The 27,873-nt window shown below is 36.2% G+C and overlaps 4 protein-coding genes and 1 non-coding gene across 5 annotated transcripts; all 5 read left to right on the top strand.

Annotated features, from left to right (window-relative positions):
* Window positions 1-2,163: 2,163 nt before the first annotated feature.
* LOC113687892 (EP1-like glycoprotein 2) lies at window positions 2,164-3,838 on the top strand. Its single transcript, XM_027205422.2, has one exon. It carries the CDS (start codon window positions 2,250-2,252, stop codon window positions 3,597-3,599), a length of 1,350 nt encoding a protein of 449 aa, XP_027061223.1. The 5' UTR covers window positions 2,164-2,249; the 3' UTR covers window positions 3,600-3,838.
* A 5,238-nt stretch (window positions 3,839-9,076) lies between these two features.
* Window positions 9,077-10,702, top strand: LOC113743197 (EP1-like glycoprotein 2). Its single transcript, XM_027271153.2, has one exon. It carries the CDS (start codon window positions 9,117-9,119, stop codon window positions 10,461-10,463), a length of 1,347 nt encoding a protein of 448 aa, XP_027126954.1. The 5' UTR covers window positions 9,077-9,116; the 3' UTR covers window positions 10,464-10,702.
* Window positions 10,703-17,077: 6,375 nt separating this feature from the next.
* On the top strand, window positions 17,078-18,737 carry LOC113743386 (EP1-like glycoprotein 2). The gene has a single exon (XM_027271372.2). It carries the CDS (start codon window positions 17,131-17,133, stop codon window positions 18,499-18,501), a length of 1,371 nt encoding a protein of 456 aa, XP_027127173.1. The 5' UTR covers window positions 17,078-17,130; the 3' UTR covers window positions 18,502-18,737.
* A 3,409-nt stretch (window positions 18,738-22,146) lies between these two features.
* Window positions 22,147-22,256, top strand: LOC113688664 (small nucleolar RNA Z279/snoR105/snoR108). The gene has a single exon (XR_003448029.1). It is a non-coding gene; the product is annotated as a small nucleolar RNA Z279/snoR105/snoR108 (small nucleolar RNA).
* Window positions 22,257-26,203: 3,947 nt separating this feature from the next.
* LOC113688387 (protein LIGHT-DEPENDENT SHORT HYPOCOTYLS 10) lies at window positions 26,204-27,215 on the top strand. The gene has a single exon (XM_027206196.2). It carries the CDS (start codon window positions 26,409-26,411, stop codon window positions 27,009-27,011), a length of 603 nt encoding a protein of 200 aa, XP_027061997.1. The 5' UTR covers window positions 26,204-26,408; the 3' UTR covers window positions 27,012-27,215.
* Window positions 27,216-27,873: the final 658 nt, after the last annotated feature.

Here is a 27,873-nt window from a genome sequence, read left to right as displayed (position 1 = left end):
CCACTTAGGCCACTAAAGCTATGATTTTTTTTTTCCCAATCTGGAAGGATGATACTCAACTCAAGTGCATTTAAAAATTTTTAGAAAGGACATGAAAACCTGATCAATCTGAAGTTTTAATTATTGTGTTGTTAATTGCTTAAATTAGAAGCTGGAGAAACAAGCTTAACAATAGTCTCTTTTACCACGGGGAAGTGCAAGATTTATTGTTGTTTTAAAGAGGAGAAGGGTGTCAACTCTCAACCAAGGAGCCTCCCCAGCATAACCATCAACCTGCTAGGATAATTGGTCTAAAACCGTGATCTTATCCAGTTGTTAAACTTTATCAACTTCATCACGATTGCTAGAAACGTTACTGATTATTCTACAGCCCAAAAGTGCAAAGAAAGTAGACGCGTTTTCACATCTTCTGATCCGAAAGGCAGAAGAGGAAAGATTTGTCTGCAAGATAAGGGGGCCTCACTCACTCAAGACGAGGTGGATCCCGGACCAAAGAGGATGACAGCACATGATGTGATTGGCTGCTCTCTGGAACTTCAAGCTTGTAAAACTGGACTTTCAGTCTAACGTATACTTGAGTTAATTCCAATAAATCCCCTTGAACTTACTTCTTTTCTCACCTCGCCCCCCTTAAAAGTTCAATTGAATTAATGCATCCTTTATTCTATCATAGTATTCCCAATCAAATGCAACTGATTGAATCATGTGCAGCTCAACGATCATGTCAATTGACCAAATTATTTCAAAGAAGTCTATGCCATTTTGTATGCCTAAAATACCTCTTGGTCGAATAGAAACGCACACAAAAACTAGACGATATGGAGCTGTCATATTCCTTGGGCAAACTTCTTAAATTTCTCTATTGACTTAAAAAACCTAACAACTCCCTAGTGTTTTTGAAGTTGTTTTTGTTCGTGTATTACTGTAGTATTGTGTATGAAAAACTTATTTTTCAAAAAATGGAGAATCCAAACAGAGCACTAGAAATCCAACTACTTGTAACTAAAATCAATCAAAACCAAAGCCGCCTATTATGTACCATAAATAGACCTTTGGCAACTCTTGTTTCAGGTAGTTGGATTTTTAGGGTTTTTAAGGTCTTTTAATTTGTCATTATAAAAATTTAGGAAGTTTGCTTGAGGAAGATGACATCTCTAGATCACCTACGGGTTATCCGAACTATTTGCATGTGTTTCAAATAATACAATGTTTGGATGTGTTTGCATGTGTTTCTATTTGGTTATTTGCATGTGTTTCTATTTGGTCGAGGAATATTTGCATGTAGAGACTTTTTTTTTTTTTTTTTTGAATATGTATTGGTTAATTCACTGAATCACGTGAGTGCACATAATTCAATCAAACACAAAATGCGTTATCCGAACAAATTACAGATGATTGAGAATATTGTGAAAGAATTGGATTGTAAGTTATTTGCCCAAATATATTTGTTTATGTCACCATTACAATTTTCAATACACCTTTTTATCTCACATACATCACATCACAAAAAGTGCTACAGTAAAAATATCTTAAATAACTTACAATCCAAACACACTCCTCGAGGTATATTGGTTCAATTGATCAACCTTCAAGGGGACAAAGTGAGAAAAGAAAGAAGTTCGAGGGGATTTTCTTGAATTAACCCTATATACTTTTAGGAAATGACAGATAGTTTGGAATCCGATCTCAAATATGAAACAAAGTAAACATAAATCTTAAGAGTGAGAAAATTATGCAGAGCCAGATATATCTAACATCCTTGCATACACATGAAATTCAACGAACTACAAACCTATCTAAAGTTTAAATTTGTCTTCGCCCTGATTTTCCAGTAACCTACGTGTATTAGTTAAAACTTGCTGCGATTACACTTCCGAGATTGAGATTGTATCTTACTACCGGTATTTCCTGAGTTTTACGCTGCCAAAAACTGATGGGGCATAGAACGTAGGGTATATGCAGTACCATGTTACTGGATGCACAATCTCGTATGCATGCAGGTTACCAACTTTGACTTTGAAATTCAATTTCAAGTTTCAATAATTGAATACAACAAAATAAATAGAGCTTAAAAATAGAACCAACTCTTTGGTGATCATTCAATGCATCAAAAAGCTTCTTGTGAAAAAAAAAAAACTTCTTGTGAAAAGCAGAGCTTAAAAAAATCTATAAATACCAAACGGTTACAACCCTGTCGGTATCTCTCATTCCATTTCCAATTTATTCCTTATTACACAAAAAGAATTCCAATGGCTCGTCGTATCTTTCCATTTTCACCCTGTCTTAACATTCTCCTCCTCCTCCTCTGTTTCTTGGCCATTAGCACCAGAGCTCAAGTGCCAACAAACAATACCTTCAAAATTGTCAACACAGGTCCACTGGGAGAATTCCAAAATTTCGTACCCACAGCTGAATATGGGGCAACTTATCGCATCATAACCAATGATGTCTATGATTTCTACACATTCCCCTTCAGACTGTGTTTCTACAACACCACCCCAACTTCTTTCGTGCTTGGCATTCGTGCTGGCATCCCAGATGACAATGGCCTAATGCGATGGGTTTGGGACGCCAACCGCAACCACCCCGTGAAAGAAAACGCCGCCCTTTCTTTCGGCCGGGATGGAAACTTGGTCCTAGCCGACTCTGACGGCAGCCTAGTGTGGCAAACCAACACGGCTAACAAGGGTGTCACGGGCATCAAATTACTCCAGAATGGCAACCTTGTGCTGTATGATAAAAAGGGAAAGTTCATTTGGCAAAGCTTTGATTATCCAGTTGATTCGTTACTAGTTGGGCAGTCCCTTCGCGAGAGTGGCGTAAACAAGCTTGTCAGTCGAACTTCTGATGTTGATGGCTCCGATGGAAAGTACAGCTTAGTGCTTGGAGATGATGGCCTCCTCTTGTATCTAAACAACGCTGGCCAACAAGTTCGCTACAATGGTTGGCCGGGGAATTTTGGAAGTACCGTAAGGTTTAACACCCAACCTTCGACGTGGGAGCCTACTCCAATAGCTTGGAACCTTATCTTTGAAATATTCGAATCGCCAGCACCAAAACCACAGGTTGATGGGATTCAACAACTCAGTAAAATAAATTACAATGCAACGTACTCTTTTCTGAGGCTTGAAACTGATGGCAATGTCAAGGCTTATACTTACTATGACAAAGTCAGATTTGATAGATGGATGCAGACCTATACTTTCTTTCCAAGTGATCTTGCAACAGCATGTGCTTTGCCGACAAAATGTGGTAATTTTGGATTGTGCCAAAATGGGATGTGTGTGGCATGTCCTACACCAAAAGGGCTCTTGGGATGGACAGAAAATTGTCAACCACCAAAGTTGGGCTCGTGTGGGAAGAAACCAAAGGCAAAATATTTCAAGCTTGATGGGGTGCAATCCTTCTTGAACCACCAGTGGTCTTCTGATAGTCAAGAAGTCGAAATGGAATTTGGAGCATGCAGAGACAAGTGCACCAATGATTGCAATTGCAAGGGATTTGTCTACAAGCAAGACACTTCGAAGTGCTTGCTTATGCCGGTGCTTTTGACTCTCGCCAAAGATGTCAACACCACTAGTGCATATGTCAAGTATTGATTTTGTGGAAATCCTTAACTTAAGAGGAAAAAAAAAATAAAACTGTTAAAAGTTAAAACTTGGTTTGGGTAATTGTGAGCATAGCATTAAGTATGATTTGAGAGTTTTATGCACCGAGTAAAGAAGCTTCGTGTTGAGCTTCTGCAATATTGTATTGATTATGGCTCCTCTGGTTTGATCGTAAGCCTTGTATCCTGTTTGCAATAAATCCAAGCTGCCCAGATTGGTATTTTGCTTTTTCTTTCCTTGTTCTGTGAGGGCCCTTTTGATAGATTGAGCCGGAATGCACCCATGCCTACTTTTATGTCTTGTCCAGCATTTTCTAGATCAATAATGCTTGTCTAATAGAATCGAGCATTGTAGCTCTTCCTACATATGATATTCTTATTTTTCTCAATTAAAGCTGACAAAAAAACATCTTTTCCTTTATAATTTTCTGCAAACTTACATTATCTTGCATGTTTATGAATATTTTAGTTCGTTTTTGCTGAGCAATTTTTTAAAATCTGGGACTTCATTTTGTGTAAAGGTAACACTTGCCTCTCCTAACGTATCTTTCATAGAAATATCTTTAATAATATATTCTCTTTCTTGGATCATCCTCCCAAATATCACTGCACAAGTTGGTCTTGCCAAATTTAATTAAACGACGAGTCCTCTCACAAATTCTATTTCTCACAAGTTTATCCTTTAGCTGGAAAGATAATATAATTAAAGATTAGATATGATCCGATTGCATTAAAATATGGTTCTATAACAAAAGTTAAAAAAGATCATTTTATTCCGAAATGGAATGAAATGAAACTTGTGTGGCCACAAATCCATTTAAAGTGAAGCCGGCTTAACCCATATAGAGACGGACTAGGTACATAGCTTTGAGGCGATTTTGAGGGGACAAAGGGAAGGGGAACAGAAGGTGGTGAGAGAGATACGTGTCCCTTTAATTTATTTACTAATTTTTTTTTGCTTCTGTTTTGATTTTGTTTCATAAAAAAATTAGGATAAAGGGATAATCAAGTTGAATAACTAGCAAAATAGCTAATGATGAAACCCTCAGATTCGGCTTTTCATACCCATTGATTCATCCAAAAAGGTTTTAAACAAAAATTGTATATGAGTATCATTTCGGGTCCATTTGTTTCAAGTGAAAATATTTTCCTAATTTTCCGTGTTTGGTTGCACAAAAGCTAATGAAAATATTTTACTGTGTAAAAGATTTTTGCTTATCTTGTGGAAAATAACTTCCCTTCCGGACTTACCGAAATTGTTTTTATAAATGCATGCATCCCGCTTATTAAAGGTATTTGATAAACTTTCAAAGCTTGTAGTATATTCAAAATAAAAAAAAGGCCTCACCCTACTGACTCCGATCTCTTTGACATCGTGTCTTTGATGCTGATGAATTTACCGGTGACGCAAACACTACGAATTTGTTAACAATTTGGATTATTATCAATTCTCATTGCCTTTCTTCAGTCATTTTAATTTTCTTTGCAGTGTTTTCTTAATCAAAATTACATATCTTTAGCTCAAATTTGTCTTGGTTTTAATGCCTTTGAGGTTGTGGTTTGATCGCTGGTATATGATCCTTAAACCAAATTTCATATACGAGTCAATAAGAGCACTAATCATACGAAAAAGAACAGAGCCTATTTCTTCAACTTGAGAAGATATTTATGCCTGTTCTTTCACTTTCATTGATTGACCTTAATCACCGGTCATTTCATGGTCTTGATATGTCTAGCTTGGTAATGTCTTTTATGGCGCCAATAATTACGAGTCAATGAATTGTCCTTATGCTTGACCTGGATTCTTCCATTTTGAGCGGTTCTGCTATTTTTAGTGATAGGAACTTGGAAGATCGGTTTCCAGTGATGAAAGAGAAAAGCGGGCGGCGGAAGGAGTTGAATTTTGATAATAAAAATGTAGTTAAAAATTTCAACCAAACATCAGAAAATATTGAAAAATGTGAATATTTTCCCAGAAAAGAACTTCCATGGAAAATATTTTCTTAAGGAAAATACTTTACATCATACCAAACAGAGCCTTAGCCTGAACTATGTTCCTCTCCTTTAAAATCAAACTTTTATTTACCAAAAATAAATAAGTAAATCAAAATCGTGCATCTAACAACCAACCGCAAGCAAACTTGTCGACGTTGATCATTCTTGCGCGCAGAACAAAAAGAGACAGGAAAGAAAGATTATACATGCCATTAATGATAAGCACACAATTATGTTCAAAGAACACATATCGAAATGGTCCAAGACATCAGAGAGGAACCCACAAGTCTTCTGCAAGGACTATTTGACATTGATTGCTAATGACTTTATAGCATGCATGCATGTATTCAATATTTATCCATTCGCCCGCCTTTTCCAATCACTCAAAGCTAGCGATGCGCGCAGGTCCACTCCACAGGACCACAACCAATCTTCAAATTCTGGCGCATTCCCACTTTCCCAGCCCACAAAGCTACCACACAATTCCTGACTGACTTGATAAATTAAAAATCATGCGCGGTTTGAGGTGATCAATCTCTTGGTTTTGATGTGATCAATCTCTCAACAAATAAAGAAAGCCGTGCATGGCTTTTCTCATTGCCAAGCAGGTAAACATGAAACAAAGCCATAAGGATATATTAATACTTTGATCACAATTCATCCAATATGGAACTGGAAGCATCCATCTGCTGATCTGCATCAGCATCTATAGCTACAGATTGCACCCATGCAAAAGCGAACCAAAATGGATCCAACAAAAAAAAATGGAATGGATACAAAATGGACTGTCAGCATTTAATGCTGGTTTTCAATTTAACCGTGCCAAACGTTCTTCGCCAATCTTTGAGCCTAGCGCACTCAAACCGGGAGCCAAAGATGTAAAAGTCCTTTATGGTTAAGGCAACTGGAAGGTTTGAATCTAGGATAATTTGTCTAAAACCTTGATGTTATCCTTTTGTTAAACTTTATTAACTTCATTACAGTTGCTAAATGCTGCTGCGTTACAGCCCAGAAGTATAGAAGAAGCAGACGTGTTTTCCCATCTTCTAACCCCAAAGGCAAAGAGGAAAGATTTGTCTGCAATGTGCCCAAGTTGCTAATTAGTGAAGGGTGAAGACGACACGGAGCCCGGTTCTAAGGGGATTACAGCACATCTACAGGCTGCTATATTGACTTTTTTTTTTTTTTTTTTTCGACTCAGCTGCTATATTGACTTCAAACTTCCAAAAGTGGACTTTCTCTTTCTACCATTTATTTTTAGTAGCTTAATACTTGCCATTTTTTTGCATATTATGACCCACTGTATCCTACCTCTCTTATCGTATGTCACATCTTTAATTATTTTGTCATTCCTCCTTTACAAATATTTTATTTTATTTCCTAAAGTTTCAATGACTACTAAAGGGTAAAACACAAAATTCAACATATTAAAAAAGTATAATATAATAGAAAAACAAAAAGTACAACAAAAAATTCATAAAAATCTCATTTTTTTAGTGATATTTTTTTTTGGTATGTTTAAATTTGTGTTTTACAATGTTAGTAGTTATTGGAACTTAAGGAAATAAAAAAGAAGTAGAATAAGATGTTTGTGAAAGAAAAATGACACTATAATAAAAACTGAGATTTCTGGATATTAAACAATATTTGATAGTGTTTGTTATCTGGAAATTGCGGACTATGGTGGCGGATCTAGGATTTGCTGTTTGAATGTTGGTGAAGCAAAAACAGAGGAGGAAAAAAAAGAAAAAAAATGGATAAATCATGAGTATGTAATGTCTTTTTTATCTTTGAAATATTATCATTTGGTAGCCACATGGCGTTTTCAGGTAAAAAAAAATTCTCCTAAAATGAATTTTCAGACAAACATGATGCAATTTATATATTGGGATAATTTCAGAAACCTCCCTTGAGGTCTCTAACAATTTCAAGAAGCTCCCCTTAGGTTTCAAAAATTACACACACCTCCCTTGCTTTCACTATTTATGCTTCAAAATAGGTCCAATAGGCTACCAATTCCTTCAAATATCCTAAACTATCCTTTTTGTCAAAAAGATAAAAAGGAAAAATAAAAGAGCTTTGTTGATTGCTTTTCTTCCAACACCAAAGCCAACAAACTCTTTCTACCAAAAATAAAAGTTAGGAAAAAAATTCAACTATGATGATTGCCTTCTTCCAAACAACTCCACCCCAAAAGCCAAGCAAACACCCCAATTTAAATCAAAATAAATTTCAATAATTCTAGCACTCAAAACACTATAACCTAATTTATGTCCAATAACCCCAACCCCTACATTTACTACACAATTTAATTAAATCCGTCACTTGGTGCTAAATTGGATAAAACTCAATCTCAAACTTTTACCCAAAACTAACACTTCATCCACAATCAATAGCACAGATCTTTCGTCTTTCTCTTTTTGCAGCCTCTTTTTTTTCTCAACAACCCATTTCTAAAGCACATCCATCCCTCAAATTCTTGACTTTTGACATCACTAAGTTTTATCACCCATAATCAACCAACATTGGATAAAATAAATAGACTCAAAAAAATCAAACCCATTACACTTAGAATTAAAAGGATAAAAAGGATGAACTTGATCATATTTGCAAAAAAGAGATTGAATAGAGATAGAAGAAGAAGAAGAAGAAGGCAATGAGGGGGATAAATATGGGCAAGGGATAATAGATAGAATTTGGTCATGAATTGGAGGAAAAATATTAGGTAGAGAGGAATGAGTGGTAGGAATTTAGCAAAAAAGGAAATGGAAGACACATTAAGGTAGAAAAGAGAGAGAGAGAGAGAGAGAGAGAGAGAGAGAGAGAGAGAGAGAGAGAGAGAGAGAGAGAGAGAGAGAGAGAGAGAGAGAGAGAGAGAGAATAAGTCAATTTTAGTTTTTCTTGAAATTTCTGAAATTTCCAAAAAGAAAAAGTCATTAAGTATCCTATATAGGGGTAGTAGAGTACTTTTACAGCAATAGGGGAGGTATGTGTAATTTTGAAATATTAAGGGGAGCTTTGTGAAATTATTAGAAACCTCAGGGGAGGTTTCTGAAATTATCCCTTATATATTTAAAGTATGAATTTGCATTTTTATGTAAGTGAATGGTTAAATAAGTAATATGTAAGGGATTATTTGTTTCGTTTTCCCTTATAAAAAATTGTGTTGTACATTATATAATCATTTGACAACCACTACGACATAGAACAAAATTATATAATACTATGTTACTAGATGGATGCTCAATCTTGTTTGCAGGTTACCAACTTTGACGTTGAAATTCAAATTTCAAATTTCAATATTTTTTTAATCAGTTTTCAAATTTCAACAATTGTATGCAGAAAAACTAGAAAAACCGTCGAGTTGATTTTCCTATCCACAAACCAACTCCCTGAGAAAAGCCAATAAAAAAAATCTATAAATACCAAATGGTTACAACCCACTTCATATCTCTCATTCCATTTCCAACTGATTAGCTTGCCCTTTATTCCTTATTGCACAAAAAGAATTCCAATGGCTCGTCGTACCTTTCCATTTTCACCCTGTCTTAGCATTCTCCTCCTCCTCTGTTTCTTGGCCATTAGCACCAGAGCTCAAGTGCCAACAAACAATACCTTCAAAATTGTCAACACAGGTCCACTGGGAGAATTCCAAAATTTCGTACCCACAGCTGAATATGGGGCAACTTATCGCATCATAACCAATGATGTCTATGATTTCTACACATTCCCCTTCAGACTGTGTTTCTACAACACCACCCCAGCTTCTTTCGTGCTTGGCATTCGTGTTGGCATCCCAGATGACGAGGGCCTAATGCGGTGGGTTTGGGATGCCAACCGCAACCACCCCGTGAAAGAAAACGCCACCCTTTCTTTCGGCCGGGATGGAAACCTGGTCCTAGCCGACTCTGACGGCAGCCTAGTGTGGCAAACCAACACTGCTAACAAGGGTGTCACGGGCATCAAATTACTCCAGAATGGCAACCTTGTGCTGTATGATACAAAGGGAAAGTTCATTTGGCAAAGCTTTGATTATCCAGTTGATTCGTTACTAGTTGGGCAGTCCCTTCGCGAGAGTGGCGTAAACAAGCTTGTCAGTCGAACTTCTGATGTTGATGGCTCCGATGGAAAGTACAGCTTAGTGCTTGGAGATGATGGCCTCCTCTTGTATCTAAACAACGCTGGCCAACAAGTTCGCTACAATGGTTGGCCGGGGAATTTTGGCAGTACTGTAAGGTTTAACACCCAACCTTCGACGTGGGAGCCTACTCCAATAGCTTGGAACCTTATCTTTGAAATATTCGAATCGCCAGCGCCAAAACCACAGGTTGATGGGATTCAACAACTCAGTAAAATAAATTACAATGCAACGTACTCTTTTCTGAGGCTTGAAACTGATGGCAATGTCAAGGCTTATACTTACAATGACAAAGTCAGATTTGATAGATGGATGCAGACCTATAGTTTCTTTCCAAGTAATTTGGCAACAGAATGTGCTTTGCCAACAAAATGTGGTAATTTTGGATTGTGCCAAAATGGGATGTGTGTGGCATGTCCTACACCAAAAGGGCTCTTGGCATGGACAGAAAATTGTCAACCACCAACGTTGGGCTCGTGTGGGAAGAAACCTAAGGCAACATATTACAAGCTCGATGGGGTGCAATCTTTCTTGAATCACCAGTGGTCTCCGGATAGTCAAGAAGTTGTGATGGAATTTGAAGCATGTAGAGACAAGTGCACCAATGATTGCAATTGCAAAGGATTTGTCTACAAGCAAGATAGTTCAAAGTGCTTGCTTATGCCGGTGCTTTTGACTCTCGTCAAAGACGTCAACACCACTAGTGCATATGTCAAATATTGATTTTATGGAAAGCCTTAACTTAAGGAAAAAAAACACTTAAAAGTTAAAACTTGGTTTGAATAATTGTTAGCATAGCATTAAGTATGATTTGAGAGTTTTATGTACTGAATAAAGAAGCTTCTTGTTGAGCTTCTGCAATATTGTATTAATTATGGTTCTTCTGGTTTGATCGTAAGACTTGTATCGTATTTACAATAAATCCAAGCAGCCCAGATTGGTATTTTGCTTTTCTTTTCTTATTCTATGAGGGCCCTTTTGATAGATTAAACCGGAACGCACGCATGTCTACTTATATGTCTTATCTAACATTTTCTAGGTCAATAATGCTTTTCTATACGAATGGAGCATTGCAGCTCTTCCTACACATGATATTCTCATTTTTCTCAATTAAAGTTGATAAAAAACGTTATTTCCTATAATAATTTTTTGCAAACCTACATTAAGTTGCATATATGATGTGATTAAATTAAAATATGGTGTAACAAAAGTTGTGTCATGACCAGAGTTCAAGGACCGGCTCAAGTAACTTTTGGCTTTAATCCACTAGTCTAAAATGGTTAATCTAAATTACTGAGTAGCCAATGAGTCCAAGTTTATAAACCATTCATTTTCCTTTCCTCAAACCAAAGTTGGATACCTCAAGTTAAAAAGACCATTTTACTCTAACATGGAGGGGGAAAGAGATGGGTTGGTGGTAGGAGAAAAAAAATGTAAATGAGAAATTTCGAAACTTCCCGCTTATCAAAAAAAAAAAAAAAAAAAACTGCGAAATGAATTTAAATGAAACTTGTGAGGCTGCGGATCCATTTAACTAAAACCCGCTAAGCCCATTTAAAGATGGCCTAGGTACATAGCTTTGTTGGGGCTGTCAGAAATTGTTAGAATTATTAAGCAGTTCTTTGGTTAGGATTCCACAGTCACAATGACGAGGGATATGATATGCCACTTAATAGGAATGGACTTTTGTGAAAACCCATGCAGCTCAAGAGCTCAGTACAATAAATTACAATGCAACATACTCTTTTCTGAGGATTGAATCTGATGGCAATGTGAAGGCTTATACCTACTATGACAAAGTCAGATTTGATAGATGGATGGAGACCTACACTTTCTTTCGGAGCATAATTTTGAAACAGAAAAATGTGCTTTGCCATCAAAGTGTGGTAATTTTGGCTTGTGCCAAAATGGGATGTGTGTGGCATGTCCTACACCAAAAGGGCTCTTGGCATGGACAGAAAACTGTCAACCACCAAAGTTGAGCTCGTGTGGGAAGAAACCTAAGGCAACATATTACAAGCTCGATGGGGTGCAATCTTTCTTGAATCACCAGTGGTCTCCGGATAGTCAAGAAGTTGTGATGGAATTTGGAGCATGCAGAGACCTCTGTTTTCAAACTCGGGCCGGACCGGCCGGTTCGACCGGTCGAACCGGGAACCGGCCAGTTGACCGGTCCGAGTTAATCTTAAAAACCGGGAAATCAACAACTCGGTCAAACCAGGTCAAACCCGGGTTTGACCGGGTTTTGACCCGGTTTGACCGGAAAAATGAACCCGGTCTCTTTTTTTTTTTTTTTTTGAAAGGGCAGAATATTTTTAATATGATGTTTTGATCCTTAAGTTGTTAAAAATTATTAACATATCTTAAATATTTCATACTTTATAAATGTTGTCTTAAAGTTTGGTGTTATTTTTCAATTAAATCCATAATTTTAATTCTAAACTTGTTAATGCTTATTCAATAATATAAATTGCTACTTGATTGCTCTAATTTATTTGTATATTCTTATTAAATATATTTGAAACATCAAATATATATGAATATACCTTTATTAATATTAACATGTTATTAAGTATTTTACATATAATATTTTAATTTTTAAATAAATTTTATTTATGACGTCATCCGGTTCAACCCCTATCGAACCCGGTTGAACCCATTGACCCCTGACCCCTGAGCTCGAGCGAGTCGATATCCGGTCCGATTCTGAAAACATAGGCAGAGACAAGTGCACCAATGATCGCAATTGCAAAGGATATGTCTACAAGCAAGATACTTCAAAGTGTTTGCTTGTGCCAGTGCTTTTGACTCTCGTTAAAGATGTCAACACCACTAGTGCATACGTCAAATATTGAGTTTATGAAAAACTTTACCTTAAAAAGAAGAAAAATCTATTAAACGTCAAAACATGGTTTAAATTATTGTTAGCATGGTTTTGTAGAGGAAGTATGATTTATGGGAGTTTTATGTGCCTGAAGAAAGAAGCTTCATGTTGAGCTTTTGCAATATTGTATCGTGTTCTTTGTTTTTTTTTTTTTTTTTTTTTTTGTCTATACGATAGCTTCCTACACTATGGGGAGGAAAGGGCTTGAAGAGGTTTTGGGGTAATTCGGAGGGGATTGAACCATTACCAGACCAGATGGGTGCACTACGCACCCGCCTGGATTTTTTAAACAAGACCACATTTAATTGTGACAAATTGGCCACCCCACCAAGCCGTAATGCATTGGTGGTGGCCATGGTTAATATTGTATTGTGTTCTACTTTGATTGTAAGACTTGGATGGTGTATTTACTATAAATTCATGCTGCCCAGACTAGTATTTTGTTTTTTTTTTTGAGGGCCCTTCTGATAGATTAAACCGGAACGCATGCATGTGTACTTGTATGCCTTATTTATATTCTATTTTCTGGATCAATAATGCTTTTCTATACGAATCTAATTAAAATTGCAATGCTCTTCCAAGATATGATATTGCTGTTTTTCTCCGTTAAAGTTGTCAAAAACCTTTTTTTTTCTTCGCATTAATAGTTTTCTGGAAACCTACGTTTCATGTTTATAAACATTATTGTTCATTTCTACTGAGCAATTCTCTAAAATCTGGGAGTTTGTTTTCTGTGAAGTGCACTAGCCTCTCCTAAACATAACTTTCAGGAAATTTTCTCCAATAAATACAGGTTCTCCTTCTTGGATAGTCCCCCCAAATAGAGCTGCAGCAAAATGGCGTTGCCGATTTTTATTTAAGGAAAATAACATTTAAAATCATGCTTATAATGAATGATTTCCTGTTGATCACTGGTTACACAAATATCACTTCATGTTTACTTGCAGCCGACAAACTCATCAGACTGTGGACATCAGATTTGGGTTTCAGCCTTAGAAGAGAGCTTGGTTTGGTTCATTATGAGAGCTTCAATGCGCGTACCTGCTATACTTTGATGCATCAATTATGACCCCTCCGGCCTCCACGTCCGCCGCCACTTAAAGTCGTTCATGATTGATGCTATATAGCAGCACTCGGGATGTGTCTCTCTTCTTCTTCTTCTTCTTTAATACAAATGATGGAGTAAGGCCAAGTCTAATTTTTATAATCGAAATTTATACTATCATTCATATCTCTTAGTATAATTTAATAAAAAAGGAAAAAAAAGTATTTACAAATTCACGAGGTTACTATATATCATACTTATATATATATATATATATATATATATATATATATATATATATATATATATATAAAATATGACATGTTGTTAATTGGCGAATTTCTGAGTATATTGTGAAAACAAGAAAATATCACAAAAGTGATGTTGGTTGGGATTGATTTCTAGTTTAAGAGTCGCCGCAAATGATAAAAGAGACTTCATTAAAACATTATTTTAAATTTCCTTTTTTTCTTTTGTTGCTGAGGAGGTAAATGGAGAGATTTTTTTTTTTTTTGGTTGCGACGAAGCCTTTTTTTTTTTTAAGAAAGGGATCGCGGTTGATTGAAGGTGCAACCAACCTTTAATTTTTTTTTTAATTCCTAAAAAATGACAAGCATCTAACCAATTGTAGCTCCTTTCCCCTTCCCCTTCCCCTTTCCCTAGTATCGGACCAATTCTTCAAAAAAAAAAAAAACCAAAAGACAAGCATCTAACTCTTCATGGCCAGGCCTAACTACTTAACAGTTAACACCCTCCTTTTCAGACATTTTGAAGACGTGTACCGCCTACCACGCCCGTCTAATGTGGCCATATGCTTATCAGATGTAATTAACTTTAAAAAGTTTCCAAGCGCTCCTCTCTTCCGATCGAGATTGTATTAACGTTTTCAGCAATGCCTCAAATCTTTTTGACGTTTGATATTTTAAGTACTGAGCGTGGAGCTTTAATGGGATTTAAAGACGTTAATTTAATTAGCAGATGCCAATTAATGTTACAGCGCTATATTCTGGACTCCTCCTTAATTTCACAGTTTTAATATATATGCAATAATCAGAGACTTTTTATTTTATTTTTTTATGATGCTGACATTTTCCTTCTTTATTCATCCATCGTTGAGGAATGGCTGACAATTTTCTTTGACAAAGAAAATGAGGAAAAGGCCAACAATACAATACATATGTCATTTCCCGGCCCCCACAATTCCACGCTACGCCAAACAACCAATTACCTTACCTTGGGCTATGACCTTCGCAGCACACAATTTTGCTTGCCGTTGCTTTCCTATACTTTGACGGTTTGGTTTTTCTCAGAATCATGAATTTGTTGATTTTTCTTACACTGCATTGCCCTGAAAGCCTTGCCTTGTGTACGTAATCCTTGCCGTACATCAGACGTTCGGTTTCCAAAACAAAATAAAAAATAATAATAAAAATTTCAAACCGCCGCACATTAGTTGTGCAGTTTCCCAAAAAAAAAAAAAAAAAATCAAATCGCCGCAGATCAATTTTCCAGCCGTTGATCAAATGGATCCATCTGCGGTTAAAATAAAATATTCAACCAAAAATCTTAAATTAAAAATTTCTTAAGCTGTTGAAAAAAATTTCAAAAATAAATTGATTTTTTTGTGCGCCGATATTATTTCACACACAAATCCTGCAAAACACTATTTTGTGATGTTTTCGTACACCAATATTATTCTGAGAAATTCGCCGCTGTTAATGTCACACTCCAATTCTTATTTCTACAATAATTTTCTCTAAGACGTCAAATCTGTCATTCTCAAGTCGAAATGCAACTTGTACTTCAAAGGGAAAATTTTGTCATCATTTGCTGTGGAAATAAAATTTGGGTTGGGGGCAAAGCATCATCATTTGATGCAGATATCAGATAGTAGTAAGTAGGGTATCGTTGAGAAGCCACCGTCAATCATGTATGCAGAAACAAGGGTGTGGATAAGTGGGACAGGCCAGAGTCAGAGTCCATGCATGCATTATCCCATTTCTTTATCGTCATCGTAATTGATCTCAAAGACCATTCACGGTTGCCCGACCCGGTCCTCATCTGAATTGTTGTGCTCAAGGCTCAATCAATATTTCCTCCTTTCCTTGTTATATTACAGCTCATTGGTGGTCCATTTAGACTATGCATTGCAGTTTTTGTACGTTGGTTTGCTAGAAAAGCATATAGGAATGGGAACATAATGGGATGATGTATATATTAAACTTCCAAAAGAAATGCATCCAAAAAGAACCAAAAAAAAAGAGACCTTAATGCAATAGGATGTCAAGAGAACTCGACATTATGAGAATTGAATTTTCTCTCATGCACGTCTAGATTTTTATTTACATTGCAACCCCTGAGATCATAAGATTTGAAGAGAGAAGGTCGTAATTAAATATATATGTATGCTCTTAATTAGGGATGTAAGCTCGCGAGCAGCTCGGTCAAGAGCTTGACTCGAACTCGGTCAAACCGAGTTCGAGTCGAGTTTCGAGCAGCTCGATAAGGTTATCGAGTCGAGTTCGAGCATCCAGAAGTGATGCTCGAAGGCTCGACGAGCCTTATCGAGTATTTTAATTTTAATTATTTAATATTTTTAATTTTAATTATTTAATATTTTAATTTTAATTATTTAATATATTATTATTATAAAATTACCCTTATACCCAAAAGAATTATCGAATTTACGAAATGTTTCAAATCATATAAAAATTTTAAAAGGGTAATAATGTCTTTTCGCTCAAAAATTATCAAAAAAATGAAATTTAATAACTCGAGCTCGATAAGACTCGAATGGACTCGAGCCCATACGAGTCGAGCTCGAGTATTGCGAGCAAGCTTCGAGCTCGAGCTTGAGATTCAATAATACTACTCGCTCGAGCACCCTATCTGTATGTCGAGTCGAGCTCGAGTATCGCGATACTCGAGCTCGACTCGACTCGATTACAGCCCTACTCTTAATCAACATCTCTAGAAACTTGTTGAGCTAATAAGGACGAGCTTACTTAGTTTTTTGGGCCATATTTAATTAGTTGACAAAATGTACAATCCCACCCTATTTAATTGCCAAAGGGGCAAGCTATTCAGCTAGAAAGAGACCAAGGTTAGATTGAACACTAATTAAATACTCAGATTTTAGTTCCCCGTATCTATGTTGACTAGGGCTGCGGAAGAAATTTCGTCGTTCTACACACTTTGGAGGTACAGAGTCTACGGACAACAACTGTAGAGGATGTATAATAGAACTAAGTGATCTGGCTTGCGCTTGGCAGTTGTCAACATTGACTATTCAAATCTTATCCTTCAATTTGACTTTTCAACGCGCCAATAGGTTCCGATAAAGTTGAAACTTCTTGGAGAAGAACTATAAATACCAAAACATGGGACTACTTTTGTCCCACAAATCTCAATCCTTTTCTTTTCCTCTCCATTGGCATTATATACACAAAAAGAATCCCAAAATGACTTCTTGGAGCTTTTCATTTTCAGTCTGCTTAAGCAGTCTTCTCATTCTTTACTTCTTCACTGCTAGCACTGTAGCTCAAGTGCCAGCTAATGCAACCTTCAAGATCATAAACGAAGGTGAATTCGGAGATTACATAACCGAATACGATGCAGGGTATCGTGTTATTTCCAACGACTTCTTTGCATTCCCATTCAGTCTATGTTTCTACAACACCACCCCAGGGGAATTCATCTTGGGCATGCGTGCCGGCCTCCCACGCGACGAAGACCTAATGCGCTGGGTTTGGGATGCCAACCGCAACCACCCCGTTAAAGAAAATGCCACTCTTTCCTTCGGCCGCGATGGAAACTTAGTCCTCGCGGACGTTGATGGCACTGTCGCGTGGCAGACCAATACTGCTAACAAGGGCGTCACGGGCATTAAACTGTTGCCCAATGGCAACCTTGTGCTGTATGATAAAAGGGGAAAGTTCATTTGGCAAAGCTTTGATCATCCAGTCGATACATTACTGGTCGGCATGTCTGTCAAGAAAAATGGCCGGCTTGTTAGCCGTACTTCTGAAGCTGATGGAAGGGATGGAAAGTATAGCCTTGTGCTTGATAATTCAGGGTTCAGCTTGTATTTAAACAACTCTGGCCAGCTTGTTAACTATAATGGCTGGCAAGGAAGCGCATATAGTTCTGTAAGATTTAATACAACCCCCATAGATGAAGACCCTAAATCTGCAGGCTGGGAGCTGCTGCTTCAAACATTTGAGGATTCAAAATCACCACCAACTCCAAGTCCAACGCCGAGCGGGCGGCGGCTGCTTCAGTCATTCCCTGTTGGTTCTGCTAACACAGTAATTCTCCGAAAGGTGAATTATAATGCAACACTCTCATTCTTGAGGCTTCAATCTGATGGCAACGTGAAAGTGTTTACTTATTTTGATAAAGTCCCGTATCTGAGATGGTCAGAGACATTTGCATTTTTCTCGAGTTACTACGTTAGAGAATGCGGGTTGCCATCAAAATGTGGTTCCTTCGGTTTGTGCCAAATGGGAATGTGTGTGGCGTGTCCTAGTCCAAATGGTCTTCTGGGGTGGAGCGAAGATTGTCAACCACCAAAACTGAAGCCGTGTCCGGCCAAGGCTAAGGTGGATTATTACAAGATTGCTGCGGCGGAGCATTTCTTGAATAGGGAATCTACCGGTGATGGTGAAGGTCCGATTAAAGTTGAAGCTTGCAGAGATAAGTGCAGCAAGGATTGCAGATGTAAAGGGTTTATTTACAAGGAAGATACTAAGAAGTGTTTGCTCGTGCCAGTGCTTGGGACTTTCATCAGAGACGTGAACACTTCTACTGCATACGTTAAATATTCACTCTGAATAAGTTAACTTTGTCGCTTTTTAAAGAAAAGCCAACAGGGGGAGTTGCTGTAGGTTTTCGTGGTTTTATATTGTAATTGGGGTTAGTGTTATGCATGTCCCATTAACAAAGGAATAAGAACAGAAAAAAAAATGTTAATTGCCCTCTGCAATTATTAATAATGGTGTTCTCAACTAGTACATGTATTATGTAGGAGTCGAAGGCCTGTTGTGAAAAATTTTTGATTTGCTAAGTCTGATTTCTTGGATGATTAAACCGAAATGAATACCTTGTATCGATACAGGTCCAGTTTCTTGATGGCTCCGTACTTACTAATTTTGGGAGGCATTTGTACAGTAATCAAAGGAATATGTTTTGCTAATTAATGCTTTATCAAAAAGCGATTGAAGTGGAAATAAATAGGGTGGTTGTCTTCAACCAAATTGCAGTTGCAGCTAATGCTAGATATTTCTGTTTTTGGCAAGGGATATACAAGGGTTGATCTGCCTTGAAATCTTGTGGTTGAATCAAACCTTCCGTAGCAATTTGTCAAGGCTCCATTCGTTGTTTCCCATTACAATATACATTATTTCATTATCTCCGGTTTCCTCTTTAAAATAGTGATTGATCATTGATATGCTAAATCGAAAAAAAAAAAGAAGAAGCTTGATCTGGAATTAATCTGGTTTTCAGTTCTTAAGATATTGGTTTGTTAAACCCAAAAAAAAAAAAGAGGTTGTGCTCTTTTGTTTCCTATTTTCATATAAAAAAACTCGACAAATCTCTTTTTTAAATAGTGATGGGTTACAAGGTACAAATTCTGTATTATAAGATAATATTGTGTTGCATCTTAGAACAAAATCGATTGAATATTAAAAAATCAGACTTCTCTCAGTTTTGCTTGGACTTGGCTCACTCGTTCCTCATGGACCTCAAGGGCCTTTAGTGAACAAGCACTTGTAGTCATTGGGACTAATTGATAATCTCATTATTGGGCTTCATATAAAGTATTAGGCGGATTAGAAATCGTCAACATGCCAATTTTCATGACCATATTTGGGCAAAGAAACAAGCGTGTTCATCCTCAATGCGCTGTATTCCCTTCCATTCAAAAACTTTCATTGACAACTGTTATTGGTCCCGTCCGTTATTGAAATTTTGATTGTTGACCTATAGGTTTTACCGAGATTTTTTTTTTTTTTTTTTACCCTATGAATTTTCGATGGGAGTTCAATTTCAATGAAATCTTTCAATTTCTTATTTTATTATGTTGAACTCTGCGTATTCCTCTATCCGTAGAGTAAATTGAATGTACAGACACCTAAAATTCAAATAGGGATTTTAAACCCCTTCTAGTAGCCGAGTTGTCTTTCACAAATGGATTCTACAAGTTTATTAGAAAATCCCACTATTAGTTCATTCTTTGCCGAATTATATAGATGATCTAGCAACGCGATGAAATTTATATTATGTTTACCGAATTGCATGAAAATTTACCCATCGAATTAATTAAATTAACTGATCAACGTGCTATTGAATATTTGTTTTGAATTCGATAATTTAATTTTAGCAAAAAATTTGACATATTTTCTTTATAATTATTATGAAAATAAATCCTACTACTTCTGCTTTTTAAGTTGCCACGCTTTGGGAAAAAAAAAAAACATGGGACAAGTACTAGCAAGCCGCATTCGCTTTTTGTAAGGGAGATTAGCCTACAGTCCCCCTCCAATTTAATTTGTTTTAAAATATTAATGAAATAATGACTGGCATCCCATTCGAGGTTTTTAGTTTTTACCCCCAAAAAAAAAAAAAAAGAAAGAAAGAAAAAAAGTACTAGGAAGTACTATTGTCATTGACACACAAACAGAGTGACACTCTAAGCTGAGTTGGCCACTAGCTAAGAGGGCCATAATTTAAGGTCCTTTTAGGTGCAAAGTTAGGGGTTTACAACCCCTTGGCCCTTGCTTGCAATCGTACCAAGTTTTCCTGGTAAAAGTTCAGCCGATGTCTGTTACAGTTGGATTTCTTCCCCTCCATTTTCCTAGTAATTCCCATGAGATAGTCTTTCATCTTAACAAATAAAGATGGCAAAACTTCATACTTAGTTGAAGGTTTGTCTTCTTCGGCGGTTTCTGTTGATCAATAGCGAAATATTGTTTAAGTGAAGTGAACCAAAAACTTGAAAGAAAAGATGTGGACTTGAGATCAAATCAGGTTGACTACTCAGGTTAAAGCAAAATAAAGTATGATTCGTTTCGTGATTGTGGTTCTTTACCAAAGATCCTCCCAGGTGCTTTTGCTGGTAATCTAGAAGTTACTCGGAATTCACCTCGTCCAAAACTATTTGTGATAGCGTGGTGTGATGTGATGAAAAGTTTGAAACATGTTCCTTAACCCCAACTGTTTCAAAGTAAGCATAATGAAGACCACAATGTTGTATATGCTATTAATTCCTTATGGCTTATATCTTGCCAAAAAAAGAAAATAAAAGAAAAAAGAAAAAATGGGAAAATTCAACACATGGTTTATGTACTTTTGCATATGTGCGTAAAGCTCATATATGAAACATGTTCATAAGATGTGTAAACCATTTTAAAGATGCTAAATTATGTGATTTTCGTCCTTCATTTTTCATTGTACACATCGAACAAACTGCAAAAACTCACGCTAGCATGTATAACTATCTCTCTTACTCATGTAGAAAAGGGTTAACAATGTATTTTACTTATTTAATTGCATAACTAACATAGGCAATAACGAATTAAAAATTACTATGTTGAAGGCTAAATTTTACTTTGGATCTTTAAACCATAGATGCACTTCTACTTTAGTTATTAAATTTCAAATTTGGACACCTTATCTTTTAAAGTACAAAATCTATCACACTTTAGTTTTTAAACTTTGATCATCACTTGTTTACTATTCCGTCAATTATGATAAATCCATAGGATGAATTTCATATCCTTATACTATATAAAATGAGTTGTGGTTAAAGAGGATTTGAAGTTCAACCATATGGATATGTGCTTTTTGAGAATGTGGAACGTTGTGTAGTTTTTTAAAACTTTTGGTACAACTGAGGGCAACATGTATTTAGATATATTTACCAAAATGCCCTCATTTTGGTACATTTAAAGCTTTGTTTTCTGGAGACATTTGGGTGTTTTTGGAATATGGAATTATTTTGCAACCGTTTTTACATCGAGTACAAGTCATATAAGCTTATGTGTTGATGTAATTAGTGAAATGGTGTTATAGACACATTTAATTGAAGTGTTGTTTCTGTTGTGCAATAAACACAAAAACATATTAACATGTTGTACAATTAACACATTGCTATAACTAGCCATTGGAGGGTATTCCTTCGTTTGAAACAACTTATGTCTTCTCTCGAGCGATTTTCAATTGACATTTGTAGAGATCTTTTGGGAATAATAAAATTGTAAAAGCATTAATAAAGTGAAGTGTACAAGTGTGTGCTACAATTAGAATGTACTATTATTAATTTTGTCATATTTGATGACTATTTCTTTCCAAAATATACTATTATTTGTCCAATGAAAAATCTTCTTTAACCACAAGCACCAAACGCCTGCGTGATGCGCGGGTACTCCCCCTAATTTTAGAGAGTAAAGTATCTATGATCCTTCAAACAGTTTACGAGGATGTGATGAGTGGTCAAAGCTCGTATTTAAACATGCGAGAGGGATGCCCGGCCCAAAGCCCAGTTACAACAACCCGACACTCCCTTTTTTTTCACCAATTTGATCCCTTGAAAAAAAAAGAGAGAGAGAGAGAGTAAAGTATCAAAAGTTGAAAGTTTAAGAATTAAAGTGGATGAATTTCATACTTTTGAGGATAAAGTATCCAAAAATCAAATTTAAGAACCAAAATAGGAATGCATCTATAATTTAAGGGATCAAAGTGAAATTTAGCCCCATTTTGAATACCACTAGGAAAAGACTTTAAGTTTTTCACCCTTTAGTTTCTCTCCACCAAGTTTTAGAATGTTAATTGTCCTCTTAGACCGATTAAGTGAACCTTTACTTTTCCCAGTTCTAATGCAAATTAAAAGTTTGTCAAATTTGGCCAAAGACTTCCTTGGTTTATTAGTGCTTTGTTAAAATCTTGAGATCTAGTAATCATCAAATAGGAAACTAACACACGATAAAGATGAACTAATATATAGTAATTACCAAAATTCATTCAACGGTGAAACCTGGAACCTCAGATAATTTACTCTTTCATATTTCCGTTCTACTAGTTTCTTTTACTGTTGATCTACGTGTGATGACCGGATGATTTTCGACAATTGATACTTGGGATGATATAGTTGAGAATATGAATGCTTCCAAATGTTAACGTGTCTGGCAGTGACAGATCCTTGTTTTCTCATTTGTGAAGCATCAGTTTGCTTTCAAGTTTCAACCACCTCTCTCTCTCTCTCTCTCTCTCTCTCTCTCTCTCTCTCTCTCCCCTTTTTTTTTGGGTTAGGGCATCTGCATTTTGCCATGGCTGTAGTTAGGGTGCTTTAGAGTTAGACATAATAGGTAAGCATTTTTGTAAAGTTGATGAGATTTTGAACCCCTAATTTTAGATCAAAATAAAGGAGAATTCTATCGAAAATATTCTATCAATTGATATCTCTCAATGATGATGATGATAATCTAAAATTAAAACCACTTATTCTACAATTCAACAGAAAATTTAAGACGAGGGTATGATACATAAAAAAGACGGTAGAATCAGTATTCAGTGGTGATCGCTACATATATAAATATATTGAGAGAATGTGTGAAAGAGTAGTCCAGAAAATACACAATAGTAGTAACATGTTTATGCGGTTCAAAAGGAGGAAGTAATTACCAAAATCAGCAAAATGAACAAGTCTCAAACAGTCCGTAGCCAGTGGATCTTTGAAGTGGACATCAACAAATTAGCACACTTTTTCAGTATTCACTGATTCTCTAATTAATTAAGGCACCAGTGGTTAAGTTGATTGAAGCTCCTTAACTCTTAATCTTTTCCGCATTTGGGTGGTTGTTAAGAAAGCTAGACAAGGAAGCTTTCTTTTCACATCTTGCCTATTAGTGTACAGATACAGTAGTAACTGGCAAATGGTGGTGTATAGCATCAGACGGAAATTTTGAAGATATACAAAAAAACATGGAATAAGGACCTAAGTTGAAGCGCTGATGCATATAAGTTTGAACTTGTTAGAGAGCAAAGATTGTACTCTACAGAAAAATTGTGAATCTGATCATTTTGTGTACATTTTTTTTTTGTCGCAACGATAGGATTCTTATAACCTAATCTAGCATAATCTAAGGGGAGCGGAGGACTTGATGTGAGTAGAGATTCAATCGAAGAAGGGTTGAACCCTTGACCTCCCACACGACCAAAGACCTAGTGGCTTCATTTTGTGTACATGATAGGTTTTGAGGTGCGAGGTAATATTTTATACCATTGTTTTTCATATTGTATTGACATATGATTCACATTAAGACTTGTTTTTTCAATTGTGCTGAATTTGTTGACAACGTAATTGTAATGAAATTTTGGGTAGATCAGCTTTACCAATTAATTATTCACTCGTACGTACGTAGTGGGTGGGTAGGCGAATTCATACAAAACTCAAACTTCTCAAATATCATACTATTGAGTCTGGTACACGTGCATCAAGAAAAGTTTACTAATTGACTGAGGTGGTTCATGAGCTAGTGACCTGTTCATAACTGAAGCAAATTGCTAAATGCTTTTGTTTTAAATATTACCTTGTGAAACGGAAAGTACTAATCCTGTTTGAGGAAAGAAGTTCAATTTTATAACTCGAATCTGCAGTATCACATTCACATCTCAGATTTGTTCTAATCTTGCTATTTTAGAAATTGCCAATTGATCCAAGAGAAAAATAAGATGAGCAAGGGAGGGATTTTTATTTTTCTTCTTCAAGAAAAAAATGGGGAAAAGAAAATGGACCCTATGAGTTACTGCGAAGGGTCATTATACAAATGCATGCATGCACCCAAAATGGAATTGACAAGCAATTAGCTTGAATTCAGGGGACAGCTAGTAAGGGTACGCAAGAAATTTCAAATCTTATGTGTTCCTTTCCAGGCAGAAACTCCAAAAAGCAAACTAATCAGAAAGCAGAAAGCCGTCAAGCAACAACAAAAACGTCACTAACAACGGTACGTACCATTGGATTACATTATCTCTTAGCATTATCACCAGTCGTTTGGTGATGGCAACGACTATGTTGACAATTGATACATAGGAAAAATTGCTAGGGTAACAGTCCTACTAGTCACTTTTAAGACTGGGATCGATCCTTGTTTAAACAAGTGGCAGCAATTTGGCTTGTTACTTTTATGTGTTATACTGTGATAGGGGGTGCTAATGATGTTTGTTTAGCTTAGTGATTTTTATAGAGTGGGATCTCCTTATTATATAGTGCAAAATCTTTGAGAGTCAACCAAATCAGCTAAGATTATGAAATATGCCTACCATTTAACCCATAGCGTCAAATTCCAAAAGGGTTTTAACTAAAATGGTTAAAAACAAGAGTGACATTCAAGAAAGTGTTTTAGACCCCTTTTCTTTCCCCGTCTGCTGGCCAAAACACACCCAAAAAGAAAATGCGAAGGACGCCAATGCCAAATCACTGATGAAAGTTTTATGTATATATATATATATATATATATATATATATATATATATATATATATATGTATAGATGTGAGTGTCTGCAAAAGTATATAATAATCTAACCAAGCTGACACTTCTAAAGAATACTAACATTTTTAAGCTCAACCTTCCAAGTAGGACAAATCTTCAGTGAAATCATCAAACCTTGTTCATGAAAATCTTCTTATTCCAGCTACTGTTCATCTTACTTATCACAAGGTTTACTATAAATATTATCAATCGTTTGTTCCATCTAAACAACTATTATCTGTGATCTCTAAAATACAACAAAAGCAGTCACAGCTATATTACAATTATTGCCTGTTTAGTCTTTTTTCCTTCTTTCATTTTCCGTGCATCATTTGAGAAGAACGGAGAATTTCATTTTGTAAATTGAACAATAGAAGAAAAACTTATTCCATTTTCTCAACTTGTTAAAGGTTCTAGATACTTTTCCATACTATTTCGTGCGGGCAATACTCCCATGTCAATCTTACAATTCTCTTTCTAATAATGTAACTAGCTACTGACCTCCAAAACAGAAAAAAAAAAAAAAAAACTTTTCATTTTTCACGTTTCGACCTACTAATGGAGGTCTTGGATTTTCAATCGAACCAAATCTTATATCACAACTATAATCACTACTCCAGCAATTAAAAACTAATAGGAAGCCAGTTGGAAATTGAATTACTCGATGACTGAACCTTAAAATCTTAGTTAATTAACAAGATGACCACTGTTTTCACCACTTTAAACATTTGCACTAACGAATAATTATGTACTTTTGATTTTGTGACACGATCTCAATCACCACTTGTAGTATAGTTAACCATCTAGAATTAACCATGGCAAGCTCTAAATCTAATCTACTAACTTGAGTTACGTGCGGTGGCCACCTAGTCACTAAGGGTTCAAATCATAGTGCCAAATTTTGCTAATATGCCTGACAATGATTGCTCTGATGATGCCAGTACAATTATAAAAATAATGGAAAATATAAAAAATCATTCTTAATACTAATAGTACCATTAAAGGAAGAAAATAATGCGATGTAGGAAGAAAAAGAAGAGCTAAAGCACTTTCCTTGGTCCCATACCATGTCTCCTCAGTAGTCCCATGATTTGATCTGCATCTAACTCCACTTGCATTTCTCTCTTTAGTCTTTCCCATACACAAAACCTTCTCAAATTAAGCTCCTTAATTCCCCAAAAAAAAAAAAAAAATTTGTGCATCAAACATGATGTCTAGTAGCCATGGTCACCAAGGAATTATAGAATTAGGAGAAGGATCATCATCATCATCATCAAGATCATCAGCTTCAGCGGTACAAGTACCAGCAACTCATGATCATCCTGATCAACAGCAGCAACCAGCTCAAGGCCAATTGAGCAGGTACGAGTCTCAAAAACGTCGCGATTGGAACACTTTTGGCCAGTATTTGAGGAATCAGAGGCCTCCAGTTCCGTTGTCGCAGTGCAGCTTCAACCATGTGTTAGATTTTCTGAGATATCTCGACCAGTTTGGGAAGACTAAGGTGCACTTGCAAGGTTGCGTGTTTTTCGGCCATCCTGAGCCAGCAGGGCCGTGCACTTGTCCACTCAGGCAAGCTTGGGGAAGCCTTGATGCACTCATTGGACGCCTCAGAGCTGCCTACGAAGAAAATGGTGGTTTACCTGATAAAAACCCTTTTGCTAGTGGTGCCATTCGTGTTTATCTTCGCGAGGTAAGAGATTCCCAAGCTAAGGCTCGTGGTATCCCGTACAAGAAGAAGAAGAAGAGGAAAAGTATTCCCATGAAGCCAAACAATGAAAGCTCCAATTTTCAGATGCAGTCTTCTTGATTGCTATATGTGGTAAAGTAAATTCATATAAGTTTTGCTGCTTTAAGAGATTGAGTATGCTATTTTCTTGTGATAATATAGAGATGGGCTAGTACTATATTCCCAGATCTTTATCTACATAATTAATGTGTTTAAGTGTCACATATACTTTTATTCCAGTATTATGTCTTATACTGCTTGGTAATGCAACTATTTTGAGCAGAATTTCTCTGGATTATTGTGTGAAAGAGCCCAAAAATGAATGAGGTTCGAACTAGTTAGGCTAATCTGATTTCTTTCTTGAAAATCTGGGATTCATTGCCTCATTACAAAACCCTAATTTGCATACTAGCTCGTTGGACTTGGGAGTAAGGCAGGGTTGTATACTAGAATAACCAACAAATTAAAGCGCTATCAGCATTTACATTCAAATTAACAAGAATTTAGGCTGCTTCTTGTTTTACCTCTTTCCCAGGCAAACACGAATAGGCACTCATGCAACGCTTCCATGTTTTATTTTGTTCCTTTAATTCCCACACTCTTTTCTTTTTGGTGGTTTTCTAAAATTAAATCTTTTCCTTTTGTCAGCCTTGTCTCTTCTATGATTCTGCACTATCCTGTGCTTGCCATTAATTATGATAGGGCTAACTATTAATATAATTAACGTGCACACTGTACGTAGGTTTATGTTTTTCTTAAAAAAAAAGAATACATTTGCAAATATATCAAGTGCTTCTGTTGTATGCATGTTTGATGGTGCAGATCAGAAGTTTGCAAAAAAAAAAAAAATGAATGGAAGATGAAATCCAGTTCTTCTACTTGTCTCCCTGTTTAACAATCTTCCATTCTAAGTTCAAATTAGCAGGAGTGTCATTTTCTTTGG

The sequence above is a fragment of the Coffea arabica genome, chromosome 5e (assembly GCF_036785885.1).
Source record: "Coffea arabica cultivar ET-39 chromosome 5e, Coffea Arabica ET-39 HiFi, whole genome shotgun sequence".
Classification (NCBI taxonomy): domain Eukaryota; kingdom Viridiplantae; phylum Streptophyta; class Magnoliopsida; order Gentianales; family Rubiaceae; genus Coffea; species Coffea arabica.
The sequence above is the reverse complement of the archived record's forward strand: the minus strand, read 5'-3'. Positions and strand labels throughout refer to the sequence as shown.